Raw genomic sequence first — 16,672 nt, forward strand, 5'->3', positions numbered from 1 at the left:
GATGCACCCATTATGGAGAGCTAAATCTACCAAAGAACAGGATGCTGTTTGTAGATCGTTTGATAACATAAAAGAGGAAGGGATGGTCAGCTTTGAATTCTGCAATTATTGTACTCTTAATTACCGTTATTACAGCAGTGGCAGCAGCTGCCTCAGTGCCTTCTTTGTTGATTTCTATGAATGATTTGTGAACAACTTCAGATATGACTAAATCATTGTTAGTTGACATTCTAGAGAAGTCTGCCTTGCTCTCATCAAATGCATCCATCATTCCCATGCTTGTCAGAACAGGCTTCAGGTCATATTTTTCTTCCAGTTTAAATTTGGGAAAGGAGAGTTCAACTTCTCTTAGGTCCGTCATCTCTGGATTGATCCAGTTCCTGAGTTTCTCTCTCCAGCTAAAATAAGATGAAAAGCATTAAAGGAGAAAGAAATTCCTGGATATGTGACACTATGATATATCCTGATATTCTAATACAAGTATGATGCAGGTGTTCACAATGACAGAAAAATCCTGAAATCTTACAAACAGTTGCAAATTCTTGTATTTCCTAGAACACTAGGAAAAATAATTAAGTCACAAAAATGGTGTAGACCTTAGAACCAGGAAAAAAAAAAGTTTTATATTCAAAGTACATTAATTTATTTTTTTATTTATTTTATTTTGTCATAACAATATATGTAGGTATCATACAAAAAGATTATATAATATATAAACACATATATGGGTAAATATAAGGAGGTATAAGCATATATGTATATAGGAAGAAGAAAAGAAAAACAATAGGACAGGAATGGTAGGCACGTTTTGTGCGCTTATGCACAAATTTCTAACTCAATTACATTCTTTAACAAATATATGGAACATAAGCAAGAGCCACCTAGCAGAGTCACTAGACAAGTGTGTGTGTGTGTTTGTAAACAGCAAACTTGTGTGCTGATAAGAAATATTTTTATAATTTATTCATGTTTGTGTTAAATTTTATACCAATTTTTCTTCCAGAAAACCCAATAATTTACAATTATGCTAAAAGAAATGTTAAAAGAAAAGTAAACAATGAGATATAGTTTGGTATAGTGGTTAAAAGCACTGGATTATAAATCATCACTTTGATATGAATTACTAGAGTTGGTAATTTGGGGCCAGTCACACTAGCCCTAGGAAGCAGGCAAGGGCAAACAACTTCTGAAAATGTTGCCAAATAAACTACTTGGATTTGTCCAGACAGTTGCCAGAAGATAAACCTTACTTGAAGGCACATACCCACGCAAAAGAATACCTCAGCTATATGAACTTGTTTATTTTTTCCTTCAAGCTACAAATCTTGGTAGCTGTATCAACATGAAACAATATAAATTGAAGAATGTAAAACCGAATCTTAACCCCTTAGTAATGTCTTAGTAATATCGGAAGAAATATTGTACTGTCAGAGTGTACACAACTTTACTACATGAGACAACCTAGGAGCAATAACAGCAAACGGGTATATAATAAATAAGTGGTTTCATCTACAAAAGAATATATATTATACATACATGTACTATAAGCAGAAGTCAAATAATCAGAAAATTACAGCAGGGAAGAACAATAAGAGAGAGGCCTCTTCTTATTATACATGTTCTTAAAGGGATAACAGCTAAAAATCTTGCTGATTCATTCCCATCATTACATCAGTGCATCATTCTAGCATCGTAGCAGCTGGTCAGCTCTTAAATCACTACCCTGACAGATACATTATTGGCAAGCTTATCAATTGCCTTGTACACAACAGCTACTGATGGAATCACCCTGTGTATACAATACTTTGAGATATAAATGCATTCGCCGGTGTTCTTTAGACTTTTTGTTGCATCTTTTCAAAATAAGGGAAGTCAACCCAATAGTGCTAACTATAATTGCAGAAAGCCAAGCTTCAATATAAAAAAGGACAGAGTACAGCTAGTACCAGAGATGGACAAGGGCTTAAATTCTGTTTCATGAAAGAAAAACTCACCTTTTCCAATCCAGTAGAATTATCTTCAATTTCATCAGGAAGCAGAATAATCATGCTCAACTCATTATCAAAATATGGAATCTCAAGAACGGAAGTACGATAGGCTGATATGTGGGCCATATTGTATTCTCCTTTCCTGAACATCATCTGCACTGTTTTCCTTTCATTCTACAAGTGGGGGAAACGTACATTAGAAGAAATCTTTCAAAGAAATACGAAATGCAAATAATTCTATCACTTATTTAGCCTTAGGGGATTTTCCCCTCTGCTTAAATCTTTCATCTTTTGCTTTGACTTTTAAAATCAAACTGAGCATATATATGAGCATTTATCATGTCTCAGCCACCCACCAGATTTTTTAGTCCTTATAACTTATAGTGATAATTTACTTTTCCCAAAATTTGACTAATTTTAGAATATTAAGGATTAGATTTAAAAAACAGATAAGGATTATGACTTAGAAATGTGAATTATCAATTCTGTGAGCAAAAGAATGCAATGAAGCACAGGTCAATGGTTTTAATCAGCAGTTATCTCAAATGAATTTGAGAAATGAATTATGAATTATTTATTCATTATATCAAAACCAGCCTTCTTTGTGGAGAGCAACATAGAAATATATTGTGCCTGTTCCTCCTCCATTGAATACTTCCAGGTGATAATGCATAAGAGACCCATATGCTCAGCAAATATATTCACTAAACACTCCGTAGTTATTGTAGTTGATCACATAGAATTAGTAGTAGTGCTGGACTAGAAATCCCTGTGCAAAGTTTCAATGACAGAAAAGCCTGAATTGCTACACACAAAGTCTGAAGGACTCAAAGATGACTGATCTCGTGATTCATCTATCTCCATGAGGATCGATAAAAATGTAAGGGGCAGGCAGTTTCTTTACTGCAGGAATATTTCAAATTAATCCCACACTTGCTTCAGTTATATGTAAAATAATATAATTTAAAACATTTAGAATGTCTCTTTTACTGTGTTAATAAATGAATACCTTGCTAATCCAGAATGGCTTATTCATTGTATAATCTTTGTTGAATTTATCTGCCCAGTTTCCCTTGAAATAGATAGCATTCACCAAAACCAGCTTTGTAAGCGAATCAATTACTCCTGGGACAAGCAGATCTTGAATTTTACCTTTGAAAGATTTTTTTTAAAAAAAACTGTTTTAATTGATAGATACTTTTATATGCATAATGTTGCATGAAAAATTCTTCGGGGATCTCTCCCTCCCTCCCTTCCCCCTCCCTCTTTCTTGCAAATAACATTGAAATACTTAGTAAATCATGGACATGTTTGTAGGTAAGCCAAAATAAATTCATTTTAATTTAATTATTAGATTTCTATCTTGATTCTCCTTTCAGAGCTCAAGGCATCCAGAGAGTTCCTCTGATTGAGGATGGAATTGCTTCCTCAGGGTTAGTCCAACCCAAGGGTGAAATCTAAAAATTTTCCCTATCGGTTCTGTGGGCGTGGCTTAATTGGTGGGCGTGGCTTGGTGGTCAGATGGCTTGGTGGGCATGGCCAATAACAATAAATAATAAAAATAATAAACAAAGTATAAAAAAACAATAAGAGGTACCAAAAACCAACTTTCACACTTTACACACACACAACACAACAGACTCACACACAATGTAAAAGCAGCTGCACTTCACACTTCACACAGCCACAAAAAGCTCAAAAACCAACTTTCACACTTTATACATACACACAACACAACACAACTGATTCACACACAGTGTAAAAGCAGCTGCACTTCACACTTCACACAACCACAAAAAGTTCAAAAACCAACTTTCACACTTTACGCGCACACAACTAACACACACACACACACACAATATGCCACATACAGCTTTCTGAGATTTTGTGTGTTTGTGTAGTTAGAGTGAAACACTACAGAAACACACCAAATCTCAGAAAGCTGCACAAATATTTTATTTTATTTTATTTTATTTTATTTTATTTTATTTTGGACTTCAAATCCCAGAGTTTCTCAGTCAGCAAAGCCAGCCAGTTGATCACCGAGGAAATAGATTAACTGAGCGATTGATTCTGTCTGGGCTGAAACTGAAACTGCTTTCGGGCTGTGGCCATGCGTTCATCAGTAATCAGGTAAGTGCCTTAGAATCTCTACTCTTACTTGTAGAAAACATGTTTTCTACAAGTAAGAGTACAAGTAAGGTTCTGCTGTTTTTTACTTTTAAAGGTCTGTTTCAGCTGAAGCAAAACCGGCTTTTAAAAGTTAAAAAAAAAACCCTGTGCAGATGGTACGGCTCAGCAGAGGCAGGGGGCCAGGCCAGGGATTTTTGCTACCGGTCCTCCGAGCCAGTAGCCGCCATCGCTACTGGATCGCATGATCCCCTCCGATCTGGGAGCATTTCACCCCTGGTCCAACCTCTATCCCTTCCTCCGTCCAGCCACCCATCCTCCCTCCCTTAACGTTTATATAGTTGCCCATCTTATATCATTATTTAGTAAGGTTGCCACACACATTCAAGTTAAACAAGAGGCAGGTTAAATAATGGAAATATGCTCAGATGTGTCCATCAATAAAACCAATCATCTATTCTTTGCTAGAATTTGGTGGTTTGGTGGATGTCTATCTAGCAACTAATGGTTAACTATAGTGGGTTTGCCTAACTTGTCTGTCTCTCAAACATGCACATACAATATTGCATGTCTTACCTAATGCAGCTACTCATTAACTCTTATTATCATTCTCACCTGAGGTTTTTTCTTCTACCCAGGCATTTATATGTCTTCTTGAATCTTCTGAACCTTGTTTGAAGTTAAGTTTCTCCAGACCTGAATGGTAGAATCTCTGAGTGGATTCTATAAAAGACTAAAGAAACAATGACATCTTAATAACAGAAGCAATAATAAAAACACAAATTGATTTTGTCTCATTTTTCTATGAACTAACAATTTGGAAACATTATTTATTTCACTGAATGTTACCTAAAACCAACCAATGGCATTGGATAATTAATATAGTCTAGAAAAAGTATATCAGAGTATATTAGGAATTATATGGAATTATCCTATTAAGAACTATATGGAATAAACTATAACATAGTTTATTCAAGAATATAGCTGGCAATTATGGGTCACATGGTTCTATTTATGACTTTTATTTGAAAGTTCTATATTTAGGAACATCTTACTGAGTGTTCCTGTAACATTCCAAGTAAAAGCAGCTAGACTTTTAAATTTCCCCTTTAGATAACTCAATGGACCAAGTAAAGCTGTAGGAACATATGGTACTTTATTAGAGACAAGCTGCAATTACAATGAGAGACAACATTAGAACAAACAAAGCATTTATGATTGTTTCTAACCAGTTCTCCAACATGCATGTCACTTACTGCAAGAAAATCATACGATGTTTCTCCAAAGAGCTGGTTGACCAGACTGAGGCCATAATTGGCATCTGATTTGTTGATATCAGAAATAAGTTTCTCAAATCTTTGGTGAACCTCTCCATCTTTTGGTAGAGATAACACCTATAAATGATATATGGTTAATCAAATTAAGTTTAACATCAATTCAAAATGTAATACCACAATAGCAGACCCTGGGAAACCTTACACATTTCAAATGATCTCTACATATTTTGGAGGTAAATTTTTTGAAGGATTACCTGCAGATATATAGCTTTTAAAGTTAATGGCTAATGAAAGTCAAACAGTGTTTGGCCTAGTTAATATTTGGGTAGTGCTTGAATCCCAAGCTTACATAGGAGGCTGACATTTGTTTTTTAAAAAACCCTTCCTTAAAGGAAAATGATTCCTTACTGTTGCCAAGGAAACTGATACAGTACGGGTGTCCATAAAGGTCCTAAAAGTTAAGCTTGACCTCACTTTCCTGCCCATGTTTGGACTTCTTCATTTTCGAAAGTCCTAGTCATTGATCTCCTTTGAAAATCAATTTGACTGAGAAGCAAGAGAGATAGAGGATTTTCACAAATGTTCCTTTCCTAGAAAAATAGATTTCAAAATCATAAAGAGCAACCCCTCCATGTATAAAATATTTTTTTAAGAAGCAAAAGGAATGTTCTTGTACTTGCTATAGGAGCCATCTTTAAAACAGTGCCATGTTTTGCCTTCTCTGTCACAATATTTGCTCTTTGAAACCATTTTGCCTCAGAGATTCAAGTTCCCCTGACCATCCTTCAAATGGGCCTTGAAGGACTGGCTTTTTTCCTTAGATGCTAAGCTAAGAAGCATCCACCTTGAGTGGATTCTGTTGGTTAGCCAGTATTATTGTCTTTTGTTTTTTTTACTGTATTAAACCTGTTTTGATTTTGGGTGGTCGGTCTATATATTTGAGAAATAAATGAATGCGATGGCTATCCTGGATTGAAGCACAAACATGTACCAGAACCAGGATTCTGTGTCGATCTCTCCATTCCCCCGTTTCAGAGTTCCTTTTATTTAAAAGAAAATGAAGTCAGTTTTAGGACTTAAACTGGAGGTGGCATGTTTTTTCTATCACAGCATATCATTAAATTGTCCTGATTTGGGGGTAATTGTAGTAAAGGGCATCTCTAGGATCCACAAAAATGATTTTTCAAATCCTGGGACTTCAAGTTAAGGACTTTTGTCCAAAAAAATACTATTTGCTAAGAGCCGTGATGGCACAGTGGTTAGAATGCAGTGCTGCAGGCTGCATTCACTTCAGGAGTTCGATTCTGAACGGCTCAAGATTTCTCAGCCTTCCATCCTTCTGAGGTGGGTAAAATGAGGACCCAGATTATTGGGGGCAATATGCTGACTCTGTAAACTGCTTAGAGGGGGCTGTAAAGCACTATGAAGTAGTATATAAATCTGAGTGCTATTGCTATTTCCATAATTAGCAATTGCCGTAATGGCTTTGAAGAAGTCAAGCACAGAGAGCTGAACCCCAATCAGACTTTCTATGCATGCTGTTTACATTCCAAGCAAATAGGAGCTGCTCCCATCCTCATGCAAACAGAATCTCAAATCTGGATGAGAATTGGGAGGAGAATTAAAAAAACTCGATAATAGTGTCATCTCTTGTGCTTGCTGCATTTTTTCAAAAGCTAATCAAACAGTTGGCAATTGCACGAACAGCATCATCTTGAGAGTGTAGCCAGGTTAAGGTGATGGGTGTACTTGGATTCTTTTAGAGCAGATGATTAGCCGCCCACAGTGGCATGATTGCAAAATGGGCATCATATAAACTTCATAAATAAATAGATGTTGTCATAATTGGCTTTGGGGTGGGGACCACCTCCTAGCCAATACCTTTTTTCTTTTTGATAAATTGTATGTTGATATACCTTTAACATCTGAGCTTGTGTGTTATTTCTGGCACCCAACAAGACCATTAGCAGTGCAGAAGAGATTCTCAAAGGAGAAAAAAACAAATTGTTGGGAGGATCATTTGCACTAAGCTTCTTGAAGAGGTTGAGAGCAAAAATGGTGTTCGCCACGGAAAAGCTGCCCATGTTTTCGAGCCTAGAAAACAAAGATAGTACAAGAAACCATAGATTAATTCCTAGATAATGAGATGACCAAAGAACATCCCATCCAGGCACTTATTTTTTTGTTCTACTTGAACAATTATTCTACTTGCTTTAAGGAATGTGATTTACAGAACGTAGGTGACAAAATATAAGGGAACTATCTGTATCTATTTCTTTCTTTCTATCTATCTATCTTCTATCTATCTATCTATCTATCTATCTATCTATCTATCTATCTATCTATCTATCTATCTATCTATCTATCGTATTTATCAAACTATAAGGTGCATCTAAATTTAGAAGAGGAAAACAACAAAAAAAAAAAGGTTTTGCCTTTGCATACACAATTTTTGGCCCTTTTTTCGCCTCTTTTTTTTTGCCTTTTCCAACCTTTTTTGGCCGTTTTTGGGGCTTTTTTCAGCCCATTTTTGAGGCTTTTTTGACCCATTTTTGAGGCTTTTTTGGATTAATGTAATTAGGTTACATATATTAGAAGAAAATAGAGAAACAGACATCTTTCTAGTCAGACAGTGCAACTCCTTCCTGTGAACTCAGATGAATCCTTGTTTCAAAGCAACCCTGCTATAAATAGGCTGATCCAAATATTAAGCAAACAGATATTTATGGTAAAAGATGAAACAAACAGAAAGAGGACTACAAAAAATTCAGTAAAGAGAAGATAAAGGTGTCTTTTAAGTAATAGATTCTAGAAAAATTGCCTAATCTCACTCTAGCCTAATGAACCATTTAGGAGATTCTGAAATTATAGATGCTTTAATTTTGCCTCCCAATATGTCCACTATGGCTTCCACTAAATTTTATTATTTTTCTGTTGTTCAAGAGAATTTTTATCTCTCTTTTCTGCAAACAGTGTTGTCAAGAAATCTTTGGAAAAACTAGAAGCTACCTTCCATATTAGAAAAGCTCTATAACCAGAACATCTAAGTATTTATACAACGAGTCCCAACCAAGGGAGCCACAGCAAGCAATCAATCAGCCCTAAAATGGGGCTATGTCAATCTGATCTGTTGCACCTGCATGAATTAGAACAAGACAGAGAGAAATATACAATGGTTGTACCTTGAAGAGGTAGTGTTCTGAGCTGGTAGAGCAGTTACTGGAGACGTCTGGCTGGAGAGAAACACTGACAAAGCTGCAACAAATCCTGAAAGATGGAAAATGAACATTTTTGGGGTACTGTCTTCGCTGGTTTGACTTAACAGCTTCCAGGCACTCTGCCTCTCCACGAGCGATGGAGATCACTGGTTAGAGAAGAAGGAAATGTCTGGAAGGGCAGGAGAGGAATTTGGACGCTGTTGTGACTCCAGCCCCCGAACCTGTCCCATGCCCGGAAGTGACTTGGAGCCGAGCCTGCTGCCAGAGAATGACTTGGACAGTGAGGGGAAGGGCCATCAGGACTTACCTCGGAAGCACCGGCCTCCCTGGATCAGCTCCAGGAGCCAGAAGCAGGCCAAGTGAAAGAGATAACGAGGCCTCCTTCCCCTGACTCTTCCCCCCACCCCCGGCCACGCCTGCAGACCCAGCTGACAGCAATCAGGCTTGGTTGAATCCTAGGTTTCGTAGGCAGGAGAGGAGGGAACAACAGAAGCAAGGGTGGGGCAGGCCTAGAAAGTGCTGAGTCATGGAGCCACACCCCACAGGATATAAAAGGCAGCGAGAGCTGGTGTGTCTCTTTGTAACAGGCAAATCCACTGATTGACTAGAGCTGAAGTTTGTGACTCACCAGCGTCGTGGAAGATAATGAGGGCTCTTGGCAGACGCTGGCTCTTTTGCCGCCAAAGCTGATAGTGCCGGCTAATTAAGCCATCATTCGTACAGAGGCGGAGGAGGACAGAACAGACGCGGAGAGGCGGATGTTCATGACTATCACTTTAAATTTCATGGGAGTGGCCCTTTAAACAGTCACAATCTCCCTTGGCACTCCATAAACAGAAATACACCATTGCAACATAATTTCTAGCTATCTTAATAAACCTATTTGTATTTATTATTTTTTATAAATAACTCAGGGTACTAAATGTACTTTAGGCCTCTTCCTCCTCCAGCTTCCTGCATAACTTGTAGAGCAGGGGTGTAAAACTGGCGGCCTGCGGTCTGGATGTGTCACTTACAGGCCACACCCATCGAAGCTCCGCGAAGGGAAAAAATGTCACAAAATGTCACGTGACGGCAATGGGACGCCATGTGTTTGACACCCGTGATGGAGAAGCTCAGAACATGGGTCACAGTGCACTGAAGAATCTAAACTAGAAGCCTGAAGGCACAATGAGAGGGCTGTGGCAAATTAGATGATGAATAACATTTTTCTTCTCATAAATCAAACATTCAATCTTAATTCATTTTTTCTAAAAAAAACCAAAACTCCTAAGTAGTTGTGGATAACAAACTAAGTGCTATTGCAGTAGTTTGTAGAGCCTATTTGTTGGTCGAATGGAAGCCCAAAGCAATTTAGATATTTGCATATGGACAAATGATGGTCTATATCAGGGGTGTCAAACACAAGGCCTGCGATGTGATTGGATCTGGCCCACAGGCCATCCTGGAAAATGTAAGAGGCTGGCGTGCATTGATTTGGTCCGGTCTATATTCTATTGTTTGTGGGAAGGCCAGCAGGTACTAATCATAATTTTATATATAAGCGGTTAAACTTTAAAAAATATCAAATTAAATTATTAAAAGTAGTGCCACACTGTCCAGAGACTAACAGGAAAGGTATCCTAGCAGATTTTGACTAATCTTGAAAAGTTAAGCAGGATGAATCTTCTGGGATTGGGAACTGGGAAATCCTGGAAGAAGGCGGGCTTGAAGCATTTGTACATTATGCCGAAGAATCTCCATGGATCTTCCCATCCAGAAGTTAGACTCTACTATGGATTGTTAAGGGTAATCTTGGCTCACAACCAAATGTTGCGGACTATTGAGCAGAATACCCTTTGAGATTACGCATGAAAACGACTGAGAATGATTGTGGACAATAACAGTTAATATACAAACAAACTGGGGTTTGATAATATTTTACTTTTAGGGAAAAGCAAAAGTATAGTCCAAAAACAATCCAAGTGATGCACATATAAAGTCAGTCCAGGGATATTTCAAATATCAAGCCTTCCTACCAATCGTAGACTTGGACAACAAACCAGATCTTCTTTAGTTTCTTTCAAGAACACAGTGCAATACACAACAGTCAGTAAATATTAAAGAATCAATTAATAGCCATGATCAAGCAATGATCATGCATAGAGCTCAAACATAGAGTTCAGCATATCAGCAGGTAACAATGGTGTAGTGTCCCCACAAACTATAATTTAGCTTTCCTTAAGTACATTGGCTACAGAGCTCAACCAATCAGGATGCATGATGATGCAATACAGTTTTAAAGCAATGTAATACCTTTCTTACTCCAAACATACATAGTTGGTTTATATATTGCCTGACTAACTAGTTAGACAAATAGCCATTTCCTAACACGGATATATTCTTTATTATTTTTATTCCGCCTTTATTATTTTTTATAAATAACTCAGGGCACCAAATGTACTTTAGGCTTCTTCCTCCTCCAGCTTCCTGCATAACTTGTAGATCAGGGGTGTAAAACTGGCGGTCTGCGGTCTGGATGCGTTACTGTTCACCGCCCTGAGTCCGGTATACAAATTAAAATATTATTATTATTATTATTATTATTATTATTATTATTATTATTATTATTATTATTATTATTATTATTATTATTATTATTATTATTATTATTATTACTCACAAGCCACACCTACCCAAGCTCCGCGAAGGGAAAAAATGTCATGAAATGTCTAAACTAGAAGCCTGAAGGCACAATGAGAGGCTGTGGCAAATCAGATGGTGAATAACGTTTTTCTTCTCATAAATCAAACAGTCAATCTTAATACATTTTTCTAAAAAAAAAACCTCCTTTGTAGTTGTGGATAACAAACTAAGTGCTATTGCAGGAGTTTGTAGAGCCTATCTCTTGGTAGAATGGAAGCCCAAATCAATTAGATCAGCATTCAAAAGATGCTTTCCTCCTAAAAGCAGAGAGTTACACCAGTTCCCTAATGCAAGGAACCTTCTTGTTGAGATTCCCAGCCCTGTTCCTTCGTGCACCTGATATTCTTCCTGGGTGTTGTAATCCCCATTTCTAAACAATTGAGCAGACTGAGAAGTCAGAAGAAGGGACAGTCAGTTCTGCCTCTCATTCCATGAGAGATGCCACACTTAGACTGCTCACATACAGGTACAGGAAGGAAAATGAGAACATAAAGGCCTTTGTCTAAGCCCTTTCCAAAGCATCCTTTGTCTTCTTGGTCCCCATGTTTCTAATTTTGTTTAGGAGGTTAGAATATTCTGACATGCAACCTCCAAAATTCCTTTAAGACACCATTTTGCAGTTTAGAATGATTTCCCCAATAATCTTGGAGATTAGGCTTTTGAATGCATTTAAAATGAAATAATACAGTTTACAGAAAAATATGCTACTCACATTAATACATGAAAATGTTTTTTCTTTATAGATGCTACTGGTAGTTTTAAGCAAGTAAGTATGGGATTGATTGATTTCAGAGATCTGTTCCTGGAACACAGAAGATTTCATCTTGCCTAAAGTTTGACTCTTTGTACAGAGACAGTGTTGGTCTTCACACTATCAATTGATTTGAATGAGTACTTTTTTTTTTTTGAGAATTTTTAAAATTAATTTTTAACATAAAAAAACCTCATCAGATTGATTCAATTACATTACAACGTGCTGCATGGGTGTTAATATATCTTCTTGTGCATTCACAGAATAAACATCTCTTTCAAAGATATATCTTATATTTGTCTTTTATAACATATCTTTCCATCTAACCAATGGTAAAATAAATGCCATATTTTATTGTATTGCTTATCTTTTTGCTCTCTAATTTCAAATGTTAATTTACTCATCTCTGCACATTCCATCATTTTTCTAATTATTTCATCTTGCGGAGGTAACTTCTCATTTTTCCAATTTTTAGCAAACACAATCCTAGCTGCTGTAATAATGTTCACAATCAAATATTTTACGTCTCTAGTATATATCTCTAGTATAATTCCCAACAGAAAGACTTCTGGCTTAAAGTCAATATGTTTTTTGATCATTTTTTCCAACCACGTGTGTATTTTAGTCCAGTATCTTTTCACTTCGACACATGTCTACCATATGTGGTAGTATGATCCAGGTATCCGATGACACTTCCAGCATTTTTCGGATTTGTCCTTGAACATTCTAGCAATTCTTGTCGGGGGTAAAGGCCACCTGTAAAACATCTTGTACAAATTCTCTTTAAATGCTGTAGACATTGTCATTTTATAATTATACATCCACAATGTCTGCCAAGCCTCAAGATCTATCCCATGACCAAAATTTTTACCCCCAAGGAATCATTGTCTCTTTTACTTGTTCTTCCTCCAATTTCACTTCTAATAAGTATCCATACAATTTCCTAATCAAATTGTCATCTCAACCTGTTAAGATCTCATCAAAACTAGTTATGTTATTATAAAAGCTTTCTGTTTGTTTATGTTTACATTTATGTGCATCTGAGCATAAACAAAGTATTCATTCAGTAAAACTGAATGAATACTTTGTTTATGCTCAGATGCACATACACAAGTAAGAGCACATGCACATGTGTTATCCGTAAATGTCAGCAGATCCATTAGCATGATGTGCCTGGCACAAACAGAACCTAAGCCAGAAAGGTAAACTTTACTCTTTATTTATATATACAAGCAAGGAGGGCTCCTCATCCAATAGAGGAGCAGCTTAAAAAGATAGAGAATCGCTTGATATACAATTCGAACATATTGAGTTTGGAGTGAGTTCTTTCATAGGTTAATATCATTTGACATATCTCTGATGGAGAACACATGCGCCACAACTCTAATTTGTAGCATATAACATACCACAGCAGGGGTCACCAACTGGTGGTCATAAGTTTTCCACTGCAAAATTATTTGCATTTTTACATTGCACTAGATCAGGAGTCCTCAAACTTGGTCCTTAGGCCAGATACATGGAATGAATATTTGTGTTGCTGCAGAAAGTCTCCTTCTTCAGGGCCTTTTTGTGTGGGTCGGGTGGGGGGAGGGTAGAAAATCCAACTTGAAGTCTGCTTCAGCCTCCTAGTACAAGGCTTTGGGCGAAGGCTGGAAGGAAGTGCCACTGGTGGCGAAGAGTTGGAGGGCCTTGTTCCAGTGGGACTGCCTCATGGCCTGGAACTGGCTGACCATCTCAGCCTGCTAAGCCACCAGGCGCTGGTACCTGGCCTTTCACTCCCGCAGGTCTTCCCTCTGCTTGGAAAGCCTATGATCGTAATCCTCAGTGAGGTGCTTCTGCTGAGCCTCCTTCTTGGTCAGATCCAATTTGAACTGGGCCAGCTGTTTTGCCAACTCTTTCTCATGGTGGCTGCTTAGCTCCAACAACTGCTTTCTGTTGGGGCCCTAAGGAGCCCAGGCAGGCAAGCAAGGAGTGGCTGGGAAGGGAGGGGCGAGTAGAGGTTGGTGAGGCTCCCCTTGACATGAGTGACATCGAGCTGGCCATGCCCACCCAGTCACATGACTACCTAACCACATGCACCCAGCCAGTCATTAGGCAGATCATATTACTGGTCCTTGGGATTTAAAATTATGAATTTAGTGGTCTCTGAGGTCTGAAAGGTTGGTGACCCTGTACCACAGCATCCCATAATATTCTTAGTATGAGCAAGAAACGTCTTCAGTTCTGTAAGTGAACTGAAGACGTTTCTTGGATGAGAAGCGAAAGAACGTCAGGGAACAACAAAGGTCAGTTGCCTTTTGAAAAAGCACCTTTGGGACAACCAGCGCCTGGATGACTGTGAATCTCCATAGACATTCTTAGTACGATGGTAGGAGATGAACAGGCTGAGCTGGAGGGTGCAGTTAAACACATAATCAGTTTAGAGTCATTGAAAAGTCTCAAGGGACTCAAGTTTAGTTCCCCATGAATTTTACTGACCCTTATTGTAGCGCCAGTTTTGTTTGGTCATTGCACAGCCATGAGGGACCCAAGTCCAGTCCTGCTTGAATTCCATTTACCCTTTTCTAGCGCCAATTTAGCTTTACATTCTTGCAAGATTAATCTCTTAGTGCTTTGAATTCAACCCCTGTTCCTGATTACTTGTCCGTAACATCAATCTTGTTAAAGCTGATCTTCATATTCAGGAGGTGTGGTCTTTATATCATGATGAGTTTACAAGTAATGAAAGTCAATATCCTGGATGGTTTGAACCAATTCTCTTATCAGGCTGTACCTAGCTTTTTATGTTCCTCCAAGAATTAGAAACATTTATGGAAGAAACTCCTAGTGACTGAAAAAATGAATCAAAATCCACCCCCACCACCCTCGCTGTTGCCATCACACACAAAGTTTTCAGGTTCAGTACAGCATAAAATCATTCTAGAATAAAATAATTTATCACAACTGATTGAAAATGATAACTTTAAAAAAGCATTAATGGAGCTAGTTTGGTTCTTCCTATGGTTAAAAAAATGCTGATATATTGTCAAAAATAAGGAATAGTACTTTGAAAAATAGAACAAAACAGGAAATAGATAATCATGCGCTCTGTACATGCACATTTTATTTATATACAGTGTTTATGGCAGAATTACTCTCTTCCTTTATTTTATTTGTTTTTGGCTTTGTTACACAATATATGAATATTTTTTATTTCCTTCTGCTGGGTTGAAATGAAGCACCTGATAACAGAGTTCTAAGAATAATTACTAAAAAGATAAATACAATGTCTTTTCTTCTTAACAGCGGTAAATAACATTGTACGTAAATTATGTAAACAATATCCAAATTTAAAAGAACATCTGGCTTAAAGAGTTTGCTCACTTACTGTCTAAACACATTTTATTTCAATCCTAAAACTTGAAAACCCTTTGAATTTCCTAGCTATGCTTCCCAGGATCTTATTTATATTTCAGTTTTTAAAAATGTATTATTGTTTGCATGTTAAGAATAATAAACATTTAAAAAATATGTATAACCTATGTGTGAGGGTAAAATGGCTGTCAATCATATCAAATTGCTAAAAATGGGAGGGAAAAATATTAGGTATAATTGCTGCTTTGAGTTATATACATTATAAAAACTAGGGAGAGTTCACAATAGAAGAAGCCAGCATATATTGTTAGTAGTCCTCGACTTAAAACCTTAATTAGGTCCAGAGTTTTTGTTGTTAAAGAAGGCAGTTAAGTGTGTCACATTTTATGTCCTCTTTTCCCAGGTTGTTAAGCAAATTGCTGCAGTTAAGTGAATCATGTGACTTTTAATAGCAATAGCACTTAGACTTACAGTACATACGTTTCATGCCCTCTCCAAGCAGTTTAGAAAGTCAGCGTATTGTCCCCAACCATCTGATTCTCCATTTTATATTGTAAAGAATCTAGTTATTCTGCAGTTTCACTACTAGGTGATAATTGATTTTTGTATTACTATTAATAACGTATGTCCTGCTATATTGTGAATTTTTAGGGTATTATTACTATTATGCAAAATTTCCAAGTCATTTCAGTGAATACCAGCTCATTCCTTTTACACACGACAGAACACCTTCTGCTGCCTAGAAGAGAGAAGACTTTTGTGGGATGGTGAAATAGCTCTAGACAATGTAACCAGCACTCCATTAATCCTCCAAGACAAATTCTCCTCGAGTCCAACCTTGCCAAATTACGCTTCTCCCCAGCTTCAATACTCAAGAGGGGCTACAACTTAGCAAAACAAATCTTGCGAAAAAGGGTGGAGGGCATCGAGAGCCAGGCGGACTTGGGGAAAGCTCCACTGTTCCTGGCTCCAGGTGCCGTTGGATGTGTTGTTGCTCCTGTCAGCTATCTTAGTCAGTTGGAGTCAGCAAACCACTGGAAAGCATTTTCGCTCTCTCAGTGCCCTGCACTTCTATCAGCCGTTCTGTATGGCAAGTATAAAAGGATGCCATTGACGGAAAGATTCTGTTTCTGTGGCTCAGGAGAGGTGGATATTGTGGGTCACATGCTCCTTAGATGTTCCTTTTACACAGAGATTAGGAAAAATATATTCTGCTAATAACTGCTAGGTATCCTGGCTGTTCTGATACTACCTATCTTCAGTGGTTAA

The 16,672-nt window shown here is 37.5% G+C and overlaps 1 protein-coding gene across 1 annotated transcript; it reads right to left on the bottom strand.

Moving 5' to 3' along the window:
• Nucleotides 1-288: 288 nt before the first annotated feature.
• On the bottom strand, nucleotides 289-7,483 carry LOC131194023 (leukocyte elastase inhibitor-like). Its single transcript, XM_058174564.1, has 6 exons — nucleotides 7,312-7,483; nucleotides 5,375-5,512; nucleotides 4,734-4,851; nucleotides 2,998-3,140; nucleotides 1,995-2,162; nucleotides 289-398 (listed from the first exon to the last, which is right to left on the bottom strand). The coding sequence occupies exons 1-6, from the start codon at nucleotides 7,477-7,479 to the stop codon at nucleotides 339-341; spliced, it is 795 nt and encodes a 264-aa protein (XP_058030547.1). The 5' UTR covers nucleotides 7,480-7,483; the 3' UTR covers nucleotides 289-338.
• Between the last annotated feature and the right edge of the window lie 9,189 nt (nucleotides 7,484-16,672).

Source organism: Ahaetulla prasina, chromosome 3 (genome assembly GCF_028640845.1).
Source record: "Ahaetulla prasina isolate Xishuangbanna chromosome 3, ASM2864084v1, whole genome shotgun sequence".
Taxonomy (NCBI): domain Eukaryota; kingdom Metazoa; phylum Chordata; class Lepidosauria; order Squamata; family Colubridae; genus Ahaetulla; species Ahaetulla prasina.